The 13962-nt window shown below is 34.5% G+C and overlaps 1 protein-coding gene across 2 annotated transcripts in view; it reads left to right on the top strand.

The window, feature by feature from the left end:
• Window positions 1-13962, top strand: part of PSME4 (proteasome activator subunit 4) — an 85772-nt gene that overhangs the window by 55185 nt on the left and 16625 nt on the right. For both annotated transcript variants that reach the window (XM_090281284.1, XM_090281283.1), the window contains exons 21-34: window positions 855-910; window positions 1768-1824; window positions 2052-2107; window positions 2199-2297; window positions 3876-3938; window positions 4066-4161; window positions 5100-5231; window positions 7568-7777; window positions 8980-9116; window positions 9883-9936; window positions 10239-10368; window positions 11287-11368; window positions 12773-12926; window positions 13463-13532. In XM_090281284.1, coding sequence (XP_090137410.1) covers window positions 855-910; window positions 1768-1824; window positions 2052-2107; window positions 2199-2297; window positions 3876-3938; window positions 4066-4161; window positions 5100-5231; window positions 7568-7777; window positions 8980-9116; window positions 9883-9936; window positions 10239-10368; window positions 11287-11368; window positions 12773-12926; window positions 13463-13532 — 1396 coding nt within the window. The remainder of the gene's footprint in view (window positions 1-854; window positions 911-1767; window positions 1825-2051; window positions 2108-2198; window positions 2298-3875; window positions 3939-4065; window positions 4162-5099; window positions 5232-7567; window positions 7778-8979; window positions 9117-9882; window positions 9937-10238; window positions 10369-11286; window positions 11369-12772; window positions 12927-13462; window positions 13533-13962) is intronic.

The raw sequence follows: 13962 nt of genomic DNA, 5'->3' as shown, positions 1-13962 counted from the left end.
ATTAGCCCTGTATTAGGTACGCTCACCCCATGGTTTCTTGGCAGTTGTGCCTGTGTTTTCCCTTAGAAAATATTATCTCTTTGTTTATAAAAAGTTATTGAATTGAATCTCATATTTTCACATAAAATGTTAAAAGTTAAAGTATACTTTTCAATGAAGAAAATTTAGATTTCAGTTATAAAGGTTCATATTTCCCAGTAACACCTGTTCTTAAATACCCAAAAAGTGACTTTTAACCAGTTAATGGGTTTCTTTAGCTTCATTTGTTCTAGTAATTTTTTGTGACAGATCTTTAACTAGGAATTGCAGTGTCTTTTACATCTGAACATCTTCAGAAGTGGTGGCATTTTTCTGCAGATGGTAGGAGAAATCGGTTTGTCTCGTTTTAAGAGAAGGGGTGATGATTATCTAAAGAGGCTTGTTTGCTATGCTATATATTCTACAATACAGTTTGTGGGTTTTTGGTGACTAGTTTTAACCTTTACTATGCCATTACAGATCTGACTTTTCTTTCTATAAATGTATAAATGTTATCATCAGACTTAAGCTTTTACATTTGAATATAGGATATCAGTACTATACTAATTTTTGCAGTGAATTTTTCTCCTAAAGTCATTAAATGTAATTAACATTTTCTTTAAAGATGAATAATATTGTCCTTACTGGTGAAACAAGATAGCATTAATCCTGAGAAGGATAGAGTAAACAATTCAAGTATGGAAGATGGGAAATTTGTGTTTGTTAAAAGAGCATCATCTTTGTTTTGATATAAACGTTCTAGAACTGATATTTTCCCTTTTAATCCTCCTTACTGGTATTATTAATAAATGTAAGCACTCTTTGTTTTTATACAGGGTACCAAGTATGGTGTCCTTGGAAGAGACAAAGTTATACACTGGACTTGAATATGGTATGCGAATCCTAATCTGAGTAAATCTGTGTGGACTTTTTTTTTTTTTGGTCTTTTACTGTACAAGGATTAAAATGGAATAAACTTGTAGTTACAATTTTTCTAATCTTTTATATATAAAAATGAAAATTAATTAATAGGGTTTTTTTGTTTGTTTTTGCTTTTTCTGGAGAAACTAGAAAATTATTACATAAAGAATAGCCAGTAAAAGATATAAATTGGGTTAGGAAATAAATATTTTAATGTTTTTTCATGTGCAGAGTCAGAGTTTCATATAATATTCATTTATATTTAGAGTAGTTTTAGAACTGATATACTTGATAAGAATGGGAATATTATAACATTTATGTATTCTGACTATCTTTGTATTTCCCTGTTGTAGTTAAATTTTATATAGATATGTAAAACATTTTGTTAATTTAATATTCTGAATCTAACATTAATAAAATTTGACACACTTTCTTTTTGCTGGATTAACACTGGATTTAGTTGCATACATTAATTGCTAGAGTGTAATTTTAGCTTGCTTGATTTAGGTCTCCCGTACCTAATCAGAGAATCCTATGCATTTATGGTCTCTAATTAATAAATAGAGCCTTTGAAATATTGGCAAAGTTGGTTTTCTTTTCTCCTGTCTCCTTGCCTGTCCAATAAAGTTTTATAAGCAGATCATTGTAAATGTGAAGGGTTATTCTGTATCATGCCTAGCCACTAATCCAACTATGATAAAGGCCAGCCCATTTGTTTTTTTCCTGGATACATTATCTGTCCTTGATACAAACTGTTGATATAAACCTCAGCAGTGTGGGAGCATTTCAGTGTTTCTAAAATAATTTCTTTCATTTTTCTGAAATTAGGTCTATCTCGTGAGAACCACCGAGAAGCAATTGCTAGGGTCATAAGGAAACTTCTTAGTAAGTACATATATTTTTATTTTTGTTAATTTATTTTTATTAATAAATATTTAGGAATTTGATTCTGTAGCATATGTGCTTTTACTTAACATTTCTTATTCTAAATGGTCAGACTATCAGGCCGTGTTTTTTTTCCCCCTCAACTAATAGATTTTAATTAATGGATTAGGAGTACTGTAGTAATTCAAAATATTTTGACCAAAATCCTGTTTCTTCTCCTGTTGTAGACCATATACTTAATAATTCAGAAGATGATACCAAGTCTTTGTTTCTTATAATAAAGGTACAATTGTTATTTAATGGTTTCATAATTATTAATATGACTGGGTTGATGTGATTACTTATAAATACAAAATTGAAATTCTTTGACACAGATTATTGGAGACCTTTTGCAATTCCAAGGATCTCACAAGCATGAATTTGACTCCCGTTGGAAAAGTTTTAACCTAGTAAAGAAATCAATGGAAAATCGGGTCAGTATTTTCACATACATCTCTGAGTTCTTTTTAAATGTGTGTTATATTGATATAACCACCTCATCTAGCAATTATTCAGTAAAGGGAGGAAGTTTCCATAGGTAAAAATAGTAGATTTTCAAATATGATGTCATGATATAATCTGAAGGATCCTAGAAAAAGGTGTATTTTTCTTTCTTTTTTTTTAAAGATTTTATTTTTTTATTTTTAGAGAGAGGGGAAGGAAGGGATAGAGAGGGGGAGAGAAACATTGTTGTTAGAGAGATTGGTTGCCTCTCACAGGCCCCCAACCAGGGTCCTGGCCTGCAAACCCAGGCATGTGCCCTGGCTAGGAATCAAACTAGCGACCCTTTGGTTCGCAGACCGATGCTCAATCCCTGAGCCACACCAGCCAGGGCAGAAGTGTATTTTTCTGATACAAACTCTTCTGTCAGTTTCCATGATAGTCTCTGAATTCTCACTGGGAATTTGAACCTGAAGTATTAAGGAAAAGAAAGGAACATTTGTCCAAAGGCATGAATTTAAAGCATTGTACTCTATGTAGATCTGAGAAAAATATATCTTATGTTGTATTTCTGCTTCAGGAGAAGTCAGTACAAGTTTCTCTAGGAGCATGGAGAAAGAACACTTCAGTTAGCAATTTGATGTTTTTGGCAGTTTCTTTATAGGAGACTTTTGTTGAAATTAAGTCTAGAAAGGTTATGTGAGTTCTTTGTTTAGGCAAGAGGTGCTAGACAGAAGGAATGGCATATAAAAGGGCAAGGGGATTTTACAGACATGGCATGCTTTAGGAGACTGACTGTAGGGAATAGTGGCAGGTGGTAAGCTAGGTCATTTATGGTTTTGTCTCCAGAAAGTACTTCACTTTTATATTCAGTGGGGGAGTCATTAAAGGTTCTTAACTAGATCTCACCTGAATATTGGAAAGAGCAATATTTAATTCAATGAATTTTAAAAAGCCCAGTAACCACTGTGAAATATAAGCAGTAAGAGATTGAGACAGGAAGAAGGGAAGGTGATTCAAGTATAATAGCCCAGATGGAGAACAGCCTGAATCAAGGCACAGGCATTAGGATGGAGATAAGGTGTTTTGAAAAAGAAGGAATTGTTGGGACTTGATCGCCACCAATGTAACTGGTAGAAGATTGGGCATGAGGGAGAGCTTAAATGATAACTTTCAGAAAAAGAAAAGATGCTATGTTTTGTAGTAAACATATAGTTACCCAGAAAGTCTATTTAAAAATGTAAGAGTCAAGGAATTTTCTTTGTAAGCTCTTTTTGTACTTTGACTAAAACACAGCTCCATTGCTTTCCCATGCATGGATCCATTCATAAATTATTAGAAAAACAGAGTGTTGCACGAGGCATTTAAAGGGGATACTTCTACTATTAAACATAAAATTTATTGAAGTTGTGTATTTTAGTATAAGTCTGATGACTTTAAAATAAATGAAATACCTCCACTACCCACCAGCCTACCATAACTTTCTTTGGACTAAGGGATTCAGGATAATCCATTGTTGAGGTTACTTAGGGACAATGTTGAATGAAGTGTTTACTACTTTTGTCTTTCAGCTTCATGGGAAAAAACAACATATCAGAGCACTGTTGATTGACAGAGTAATGTTGCAGCATGAGGTAAATATCTTTTTACACAATGACTTTAAAATGACAGGTTTTTTGATGACTAATTATTTGTGTTAACTTTATAATTAAATGAACTTTTAGTAAAATCATTGAGATTTGATTTACATTGTTTTCATAGCTACGAACATTAACTGTTGAGGGTTGTGAATACAAAAGGATACATCAAGATATGATCAGAGATCTTCTTCGTTTATCTACAAGTTCATACAGTCAGGTAAGGCTAGTTTAAACTCTGCCTTCCTCGGCTCTCCTATTTTATTACATGCAATCTAAATATCCCCATTTTAACAAGGGAGTTTTAATTTATTAGCATAGAAAACATCTTTTAAATTGTAAATATATTCAAGCTAATTTTGCTAGTCTTTTAAAAATAATGTTTATTTTTGCTGTTTGTACTTGCTTCTCAGGTTTTTTAAAAAAATTAAAGTTGATGAATAATACTAGTGTAATATTGCTGCCACTTAATCAAATCACATCTCGAAGGCCATACAATTCCTTCCAGGTGTTATGCTTGGATTTCAGAGTGCTGCTACCATGTGAATTGTGGGGTCTGAAAAAGTATAGATTCATGTACAGCCAATCATTCCAATCATTCATTGTTTATAAAATAATATAAATTGGGAAACTGGTCTCTAACCCAGAGATTTTCCCTACAGTAATCTTTAAAAGAGTTTGGAATATGTACAGCATGTTGCTTTTACTATAATCAGTTATTATTTATTACTGTTTCACTAGTTCACGGGTTATATAGTTATACTGCATCATTTGTGTTCAAAATATGTGGGCAGTACTTAAGGCTTGAATTGAAAAAAATTAAGTTCTTTGTTTTGGAGAAAGTCAGACTTTTCTCATTAAGAGTAACTCAGAATAAGAAGTTTACAATTCTACTGATTATGTTACGGATCAAATGCATATTGGTTCAGTTCAGTCTCTCCTTTATCAAAAATGTTTGAGCTGGTGTTACAAACTATGAATATGGTGAGTGGTAATGCTGTATGTTTGATAAAAAGATAATTGTTTTTGATAAGGCATTGTTTTGATTTGTTTTTCTGTTATTATAATTAACTTATTAGTTTTTGATAATTTATTTAGAAATTTTTGTAGTTTGTTTGCCATTGAACAAAAGTCCTCTGTTAATAATACTTTCTCCAGGTCAGAAATAAGGCTCAGCAAGCATTTTTTGCTGCCTTGGGAGTATATAACTTCTGTTGCAGAGATATCATTCCCTTGGTTTTGGAGTTCTTACGACCTGATAGACAAGATGTCACACAACAGCAGTTCAAGGTATGGTTTCTTTTTGTTTTGTTTCGTTTTACTATGAAAATTTTCAAACAAACAGACAAGTTGAAAGAACTCTACAGTAGACATCCATATGTACACCATTCAGGTTCTTTATTTACCATTTTGTCATATTTGCTTTATCACATACCTGTCCATCTCTTTATCCATCTTTCTATGTATCTCAGAGTAAGTTGAAGACATCAGTGCACTTCGAGGTATAGTCTTTTTCCTCCCTAATTATTTACTTACTTACCCATGTTTTTGATCAGTGTTATGATGGAGAAAATGTAGGGTGTAACTTGAGATGGGCACCGGGGGATAAGTGTGCTAGCTGGCATATGGGAGAAGGGATGAAAGACCCAAAAACCATTTAGGGTAGTGTGACCAGCATGGAGGGTATGAAACTTAGTAAGTTTGAACAACTGAGTAAAGGCTTGTGTGATTAGAGCAGAGAAGGAAGGGAATGGCACAAGATAAGGAAAATAGTATCTCATAGGGATGCAATATAGAGTATAGGTGAAATCCAATGATTGCTGTAGTATCAGATAGAATTGGGTTGACTGAAAATGATTTAGGAGGGAGAATTCAGAAAACTTTGTGGTTGAATATCAGGGGGCTAAAAAAAGGACCTATCAAAATTATTAAGGTTCTGAATTGTACAGCTGGTACATTGTACAGTTGGGTACATTAGAGAGAGGGAGAATAGATTATAAGTTAGTTCGTTTGGACATGTTTAATTTGAAGGATTTCCTATAAACAGAGGCAATTTCAAGTAAGCAGTTAGACACATTAGTTTGGAGTTTGAAGTTAACATTTCAGTTTGTGTTGCTGGTAATTGAAATCTTTAGTCATGGGTAAGAGAGCCAAGGAGGAGAATAAGAAGAGGACCAGGAGGCAAGTGTTGAGAAAACTTCATTAGAAGCCAAAGAAGAAGAGCTGAAAAGGGAAAAGTTAGAAATACATTAAGAAACAAGGAATTACGGCCCTGGCAGGCGTGCCTCAGTGGGTTGGGCTTCGTCCCTCAAAGCAAAAGGTCACTGATTCGATTCCCAGTCAGGGCACAGGCCTGGGTTGTGGGCCAGGACCCTGGTTGGGGGCGTGCAAGAGGCAACAGATTGATGTTTCACTTGTACATCGATGTTTCTCTCCCTCTCTTTCTCCCTCTTTTCCTCTCTCTGTAGAAATAAAATAAAATCTTTTTAAAAAAGAAAGAAAAAAGGAGGAATTACAGAAAATAAGGACATAATCTTCACCAAAGGAAGACTAAATCAGCACTGTCAGTTGCTTTCTAGAAGGAGTTAAGATGAGAGCTAAACATATTCCTTGAAGTTAGCCTATGAGGGCAGGTCAACAAACCATAGCTCTGGCTCAGTCGATTGCTTTTCCTAAGTAAAGTTTTATCGAAACATAGATATGTCCATTCCTTTATGTATTGTCAATGGCCATTTTCATGTTACAGTGGCAGAGATGAATAGTTGCAACAGAGCCTGTGCAGCCAACTATTTACTACCTGACCCTTTATGGGAAAAATTTGTTCTCCCTCAATGTAGATGTATAATTCAGGAAAGTTGTAGGTCTAACTCACTGGGTGGTATGTTGTTGGTCTTGTTGAGAACATTAAAAATGGACAAATTTGGGTAGGTCAGATAAAATCAAAATTGAAAAATGTCTTATTAGATCAGGAAAATTGAGCTTAACAGTGAACTTATGAGAACCTGTAAAGAGAAGTAGAGAATCAGGAGGGTAATAAGCCAGACTGGAATTTACTTAGGGTGAATGTTCAGAAAATAAAATATTTTGGTACTATTAATTGCTCTTTTCATTAAAAATGGATACCTACTGTCATCAGAACCATCCTGATTAATTGACCTTTTATGAGTAGAAAATGCACAGTATAATTAAGTAGCCTGATTTTTATATACTTAGGAAAAATGCAAAGCAAAGAGACATTAACTGCTATTTTAAAAAGTATTCCAAACACTGTGCCTTGTAATGCTAAGAGTGGCCTAGTTCATGACTCTTATGATATAGTTGTAGTACAAGAGAACTGGAATGAAAGCTATGTATTAAAAGCATCCATTCACTTTTATATGATCTTAATAGCTATTCTTTGAGCTAACCCTCCATTAAATAACTTAGAGGAAATATTGCGGGGTGACAATTAAATGTCAAGTTAAAATTTCTAAAAGTAACATGTTACATATGTGAACCTAATTTGTTAGACAGTATCAAGCATTTAAGTAATCAGTGTTTAGTAAATTTGAAGACATCATGTAGGTGAGTTGGCTACAATTAAACAATGCTTCTTAGTTCCCATATTAATCATTTTTTTCCTGCAGGGTGCCTTGTATTGTCTCCTTGGAAATCACAGTGGTGTATGCCTGGCAAACCTTCATGATTGGGACTGTATTGTACAGACTTGGCCAGCAATAGTTTCTTCTGGTCTTAGCAAAGCAATGTCCTTGGAAAAGCCATCCATAGTGAGATTATTTGATGACCTTGCAGAAAAGATTCATCGGCAATATGAAACAATTGGCTTGGACTTCACAGTAAGCATAGCAATTTTGTAACTCAGATTTTAGTGGAAATATTGCCTTGTTAAGATGCTTTTTATTTTTCTTATCTTTTTTTCAGTAATATTTTGATATTTGGTTCTCATTTTTTTAAACATTTGTTTTCTGTTTCCTTTGTGATCATACAGTAGATAGCAGGGTGGAGTAGGAAGTTGGAGTATGGCCAGGAGAGAGCTGGGTAGTTTTCTTACCATTATTTCCTGTATGTCTGTGGCCTCATTTTTGAAAGAATTGATGATATTTTAGCCAAAGTCACAGAATATTGGCCACAGGGTTCATAATTTATAGTGAAGAAAATTAAAATGGAATGATTTGACAAATGGAAAAGGAGAAAATATCAGGTTCGTTGGTGCTGAGACGGAGAGTGGTAGCAGGTCATCTACAGATTTTCAGGTTACACATCCATCAGAACTGGGGGTGGCTCAAGGGCTGAGTGCAGTTGAGTGCTCCTATTCTCTAAAGTGGTTATGTTTGACATCTGTCCTCTGGTTTTAACCCTTTGAGTGCCACTGTTGCTGTGAGTGATGCTGACAAATTTTCCCAAAAGTGCCAGAGTCACTCCCAGTGATTTTTGATGGGTATAAATGTAAATAACAATGGAATAATTCATATTTTATGTTTTGTTCTCTTTTTTTGTACCTCAGGTTATATATTGATTTAATTTTTTTCCCATGTTGATCCAAATTTTGAATTACACATAGCACTCAGAGGGTTAAAATCACCGTTCTAAATGTCTGCCTTTTTATAAGAGTTTTGCTATTTGCAACTGTTGTTAGAGTAAACCATCTTAATTTTTTTTTTATTGAAATGTAGTTCACATTCCAAAAAATTCACCCTTTTAATGTGTTATGTGCTTATATAATCACAAAGGTATGTTCACAGAGTTGTGTAACTATCACTACTATAATTCCCGAACATTTTTATCAAAGAGAAATCCTATATCCAGCAACAACAGTTACCTCCCAATTCTCCCATACCCATAGCCCCTGGAAACCGCTCATCTACTTTATTTTCCTGTGAATTTACCTATTATTGACATTTCATGCAAATGGAATCACACAGTACTTGGCCTTTTGTATCTGGCTTCTTTCACTTAGCATAGTGTTGTCAAGATTCATCCATATTGTAGTATGCATCAGTACTTCATTTTTTTTCCCCTGGCTTTTCTTTTTAATAAGATTCCAAACTCATGTGTCCGAATAGCAGAATTACTTCAGCAATCAAAAAACCCCTCTACCAACCAGATAATGCCTAGCTCAGAAGAAATAAAAGAAGGACTTAAACGCCAACAAGAAAAGAATGCTGATGCCCTAAGGTAATTATAAGTGCCTACTTGTCAAAATGGATTACATTATAGATAGTAGGTTTTAAATATCTCTAAAATATACTGAATCATCACTGTGTAATAAAATTTACAGATTGATTCTGAAAAAAAAAAAAAATTGGGAAATAATTATTGTGAAGATCCCTGATTGTCACTTTTAGCTGTGGAGTTGGGAAATACCATCTTAAAGTTATCTTCATATCGTATCTTATTTTCAGTGTGAATTCTTTTTGATTTTTAAGTACACATATCAGAGTTATACAGATTTGGTATCAAGATATTAATAAACTTTAGATTTTTGGAACCAGAGCACTTCAGTGCTTCAGTGATAAAACTCAGTCAGGGCCCTTCCTATCTTGATTTGTTTCTTTGCCTTATGAATATGCTTACTAATTTTTTTCCTAACATGTCTATATAAAAATAATAAACTTATATAGCAGCCTACCTAATACATACTTGTAGTGCCATATAGGCAGACCATTCCCAACTAATTGATTACTACTCACAAATGTACTGTGAAAGTCCACTCTGGAAGAGTTGAGCTACTCAGTGTACCTAGCACTTTTTTTCGTTTTCTTTGTGCCCTTCATGTTCTTTTCCTGCTGTCTCTGTTCATCCATCTGCTTTTTCTCTGGTTTGCTTCTCACCAGTGAGAGAGGGTGAATCTGGCCAGAATATGAATTTATTTTACATTGTTTGATGTTCATCTTAGTGTTGTATTAAAATCTCACTTGATTTTTTTTTTTTTTTTTTTAAGGAATTATGAAAATTTGGTAGATACTTTGCTAGATGGTGTGGAGCAGAGAAATCTGTAAGTACAGTATATATATATTTTTAATTCTCAAAACTTATATCTTAAATATTATAGGAGGTTCCTGCCCTAGAGGCCATCAAAGACTGTATCACAAAATATTATGGTCTGATTAATGAATTTATAAGATTGAGGGGCAAGTTTGGGACTAGGGATAGGAGTGATATTCTTCAAGATACCTGTTTTAATTCTTGGCAAACTTAAAAATATTTCAAGTACAGTTTTTCTTTCTTTTGTTTTTTTTTAAAGTGGTTTTATGAGCATTGTGTTTTGTAATTTTCTTTTTCCCCCTCCACTTTTAGGCCCTGGAAATTTGAACATATAGGCATTGGTCTTCTGTCTCTACTCTTGAGAGATGACCGAGTGTTACCTCTTCGTGCCATACGTTTTTTTATTGAGAATCTCAACCATGATGCAATTGTAGTTCGAAAGGTACTTTATTTTATTTAAAATCTGGGGTTTGAGAATTTTTACCTCACCTGAGGCTTTTAACTTCTTCACAAACAAGACACAGTAAATATCTTGAAGTGCTTTAATTTGAAGTCTACCTTTGTTGGTTGAGAGATGAAAATTCATCTGAAAAATGTGAGGACGTGTTCAGACACTGTACATTTCAGCATTGGGGCTATAGCAGGGGACAGATTTACAGGTGAATGGAAAAGATTGACTTTGAAAAATTAATTATAGGTAGAAAGTGTTACAGAAAGGGAAAGATATCTGAGACTACAGTTCTTGGTTTTACTCACAAAGCGTTACAGGTGGGGTACATGATGGGGCTGAACTAGGCTGGCGCATTGGAAAAAGACCCTTAAGAGGTGTTTAGGCTGCCCTGGCTGTTGCAGCTCCGTGGTTTGAGTGCTGGCTGTGAACCAAATGGTCGCAGGTTCAATTCCCGGTCAGGGTACATGCCTGGGTTGTGGTCCAGGTCCCCCCAGTTGGGGATGTTCAAGAGGCAACCCCCTGCTCTATCTCTCATATCGATGTTTCTCTCCCTCTCTCCCTCCCTTCCCCTCTCTAAAAATAAATAAAATCTTAAAAAAAACCCCAAAAACCTGACACATGGATCCCTACATTTAAAAGAAAATGTTGAGGCTGAGATTCGAATAATGAGCATGTATTGGTTTAACAATGAAAAGATCTAGCATGGATGAAGGTTCAAGAGTAAGAACTGTGAATGACTCCTTCAAAGTCAGATTTAGCACTCACATGACTATGCCACCAGGTGTCACTGGGCAAGGTATTCCTCTGCTTTTGAAAGAAACAGAATCCAGCTTCTGCTTTGATTGAGGCAGGCAACCATTTAAGAGACTTAAAATTTTGATACATCTCCCTTACCTGTTTGTTTTCTAGATGGCGATCTCAGCTGTTGCTGGTATTCTTAAGCAGCTAAAAAGAACTCATAAAAAACTGACCATCAACCCCTATGAAATCAGTAAGTACTGCCAAATGTAATTAATAGTGCTTCTCAGAAGACTTGGAAAGTTTCTTTGAAAGTATAAGTTAAGAGTTTTTGATCTCAAATATTTTTCTATACAAATTATAGAAGTATAAAAAGTATGAAATATTATAAAGTAGAACAGTTGGCTTAATAAAAACTAGTGATAAAAAGTATAAGAATAGATTGACTTCATTTTTTTTTTTAAGATTTTATTCATTTTATTTTTAGAGAGGAGAAGGGAGGGAGAAAGTGAGGGAGAGAAACATCAATGTGAGGTGGCCTCTTTCAGGTCTCCAATGGGGGGGACCTGGCCCCGCAGCCCAGGCGTGTGCTGTGACTAGGAATCAAACAGGTGTCAATTTGGTTCTCAGGCCGACATTCAGTCTACTGAACCACACTATCTAGGGCAATAGATTGATTCTTTATGTCTTCATAATACACACACCTTTTGTACATCTGGGCAGAAACATCATCTACTTATTTATTTTACCAAGTAAGTAATTACACTATCACACTGTATTTTCAAAGACTTAAATATCATTATCATTAATACTAATACATCAGTATGTTAAGTGTTTCTGTCTGGGTGGTATGATTAGGGGCAAGATTAATTTTCTTCATAGCTCACTGTATTATCAGATTTCTTGAATAGTTATCTCATATAATCAGAAAAAATAATAAAGTAGTTTGATTCTAGAGGGGAAAGATGTGATTTTTATTCCTTTGGTTACTAAATTTTTTTGTTTTAATCTGTGATAACTCCTGTGATATTCAAACATCTATCTTTACTTCTCTCCCACCCCAACTATTGGGAGAAGTATAGCTATGTATTACCACATTTACTTTGAAACACTATAAAATCATAACTAAATGTGGGGAAGACTTTCATTATTTCCCTACTACTAATCTTGTCTTATCCTCACTGAAACACATGCTTCTAAGTCCCATATTGCATGGGTATTTAATGGTTCCAAAAGAAAGGATGTGTGAGTGTAAAGAGAGAATGTCAAAGTACAAATGGTGAAATGTTAAATTTTGGAGCATCTGTGTGAAGAATATGTGGGGGGAATTCTTTGAGCTCTGTAAGGCTGGCATTAATTCAAACCTAAAAAGTTGTAACAAAATTAATCCTTTTAATATTGGTGAAAGAATTAAGTGGATCACACTTAATTTACTCTCTAAATAACTATCCAAACACTGTTTAGTGGATAATCTTATCTTTTCCACTTTGGTTTGAAATGCCTCAAATATAATACATGTGATCAGTCTTGCCTTGAGCAAATTTTGAGAGTGTCCAGTTATGAAGACAAAGTCCCACTAATCCAGTTGATAGAAAGTTGAGAATAATTATCACATGACTGTTTTTAAATCCATCAAATGTAATTGTCTTTTCCTTAGGTGGATGCCCTAAACCCACCCAAATTCTTGCTGGTGATAGGCCTGATAATCGTTGGTTGCATTATGATAGCAAAAGTATACCAAAAACTAAAAAAGAATGGGAGTCAATTTGCTTTGTGGAAAAAACTCACTGGGGATACTACACCTGGCCACAGTAAGTTGCAGCTTGCCATACACTTTATTATTAAACAGGTTATATTTGATATAATTTGTTTTGTCATCTTTGAATTTCTGAAGGATGTTCAGAAGCACTAGAAGCAGTTAGAAGGGACTCGTCACCAAAAATACACACTTTTTCTCTTCACGCTTCCTCTTTTTCTTTTGCTTCTGCCATGCTGTGCCTCTGTCTTGCCTCTTTTCTTGTTTTTCCACTGAAACTCTTTAGACTTTTTATGTCTAAGGTATTTGTTACTAGCTGCCGTAAATTATATTCCTGCCTGTCAATACTAAACATGTCTAAACCATCCCAGAGACATACTTATTTATCTTCTACTATTGACTCCAGTGATTTATGTCATAAGGACACAGTGATCTCATAGATTTTTGAGACCAAGACCGTTAGTGATGTACTCTTATCCCCAACTTAGCATCTAATTAGAGTTCATTAAAGCTGCCTTCTAATGCTTTTTATCCATGAAGCTCTACTATTTTTTTCCTTTGTGTATTACAAATATGAACTCTTCTGTGTAGGAATATGGTTGTTTATGCTGGTGTAGAAGAACAGCCCAGGCTTGGCAGAAGCAGGGAGGATTTGACAGAGGTAAGCATTCTGTTTTCACCCTGGTTCAAACGCATCTTAACTTTAACAAGAATCATTTTAAATTCAGTTCATGTTTTTCCCCAATTTGTATATTTCAGCATAGCCCTGGGTTAAGTACTGGCAAACGTGTATGTACTCCCTTACTCCGCCCCACCTGTCTCTCTTGTCCTCCCCATTCTGTTAAAGTCTGTTGGCCTTAGTCTTTCTATAGCTAAGGTTACTCTGAAGTTACTACCCCACTTAGCACTACCTTATGTAGTGAAGTGCTTGTTTTTTGTACCATTTCAAGCCTCTTGAAAGCAAAGATGATTACTGGCTTTTAGGGTTTTTTAAAATTGCTTATAAATGATGGGTACCCAGTAAATAGATGTTTTTAGATTTAAGTTGAAACTTCTTAATCTTCATAAAATATTTATCATTTTGAAAGTTG

The sequence above is a fragment of the Furipterus horrens genome, unplaced genomic scaffold, assembly GCF_987537825.1.
Source record: "Furipterus horrens unplaced genomic scaffold, mFurHor1.1.pri manual_scaffold_6, whole genome shotgun sequence".
Classification (NCBI taxonomy): Eukaryota; Metazoa; Chordata; class Mammalia; order Chiroptera; family Furipteridae; genus Furipterus; species Furipterus horrens.
Note: the sequence above shows the minus strand (reverse complement) of the source record. Positions and strands in the feature narration are given on the sequence as shown.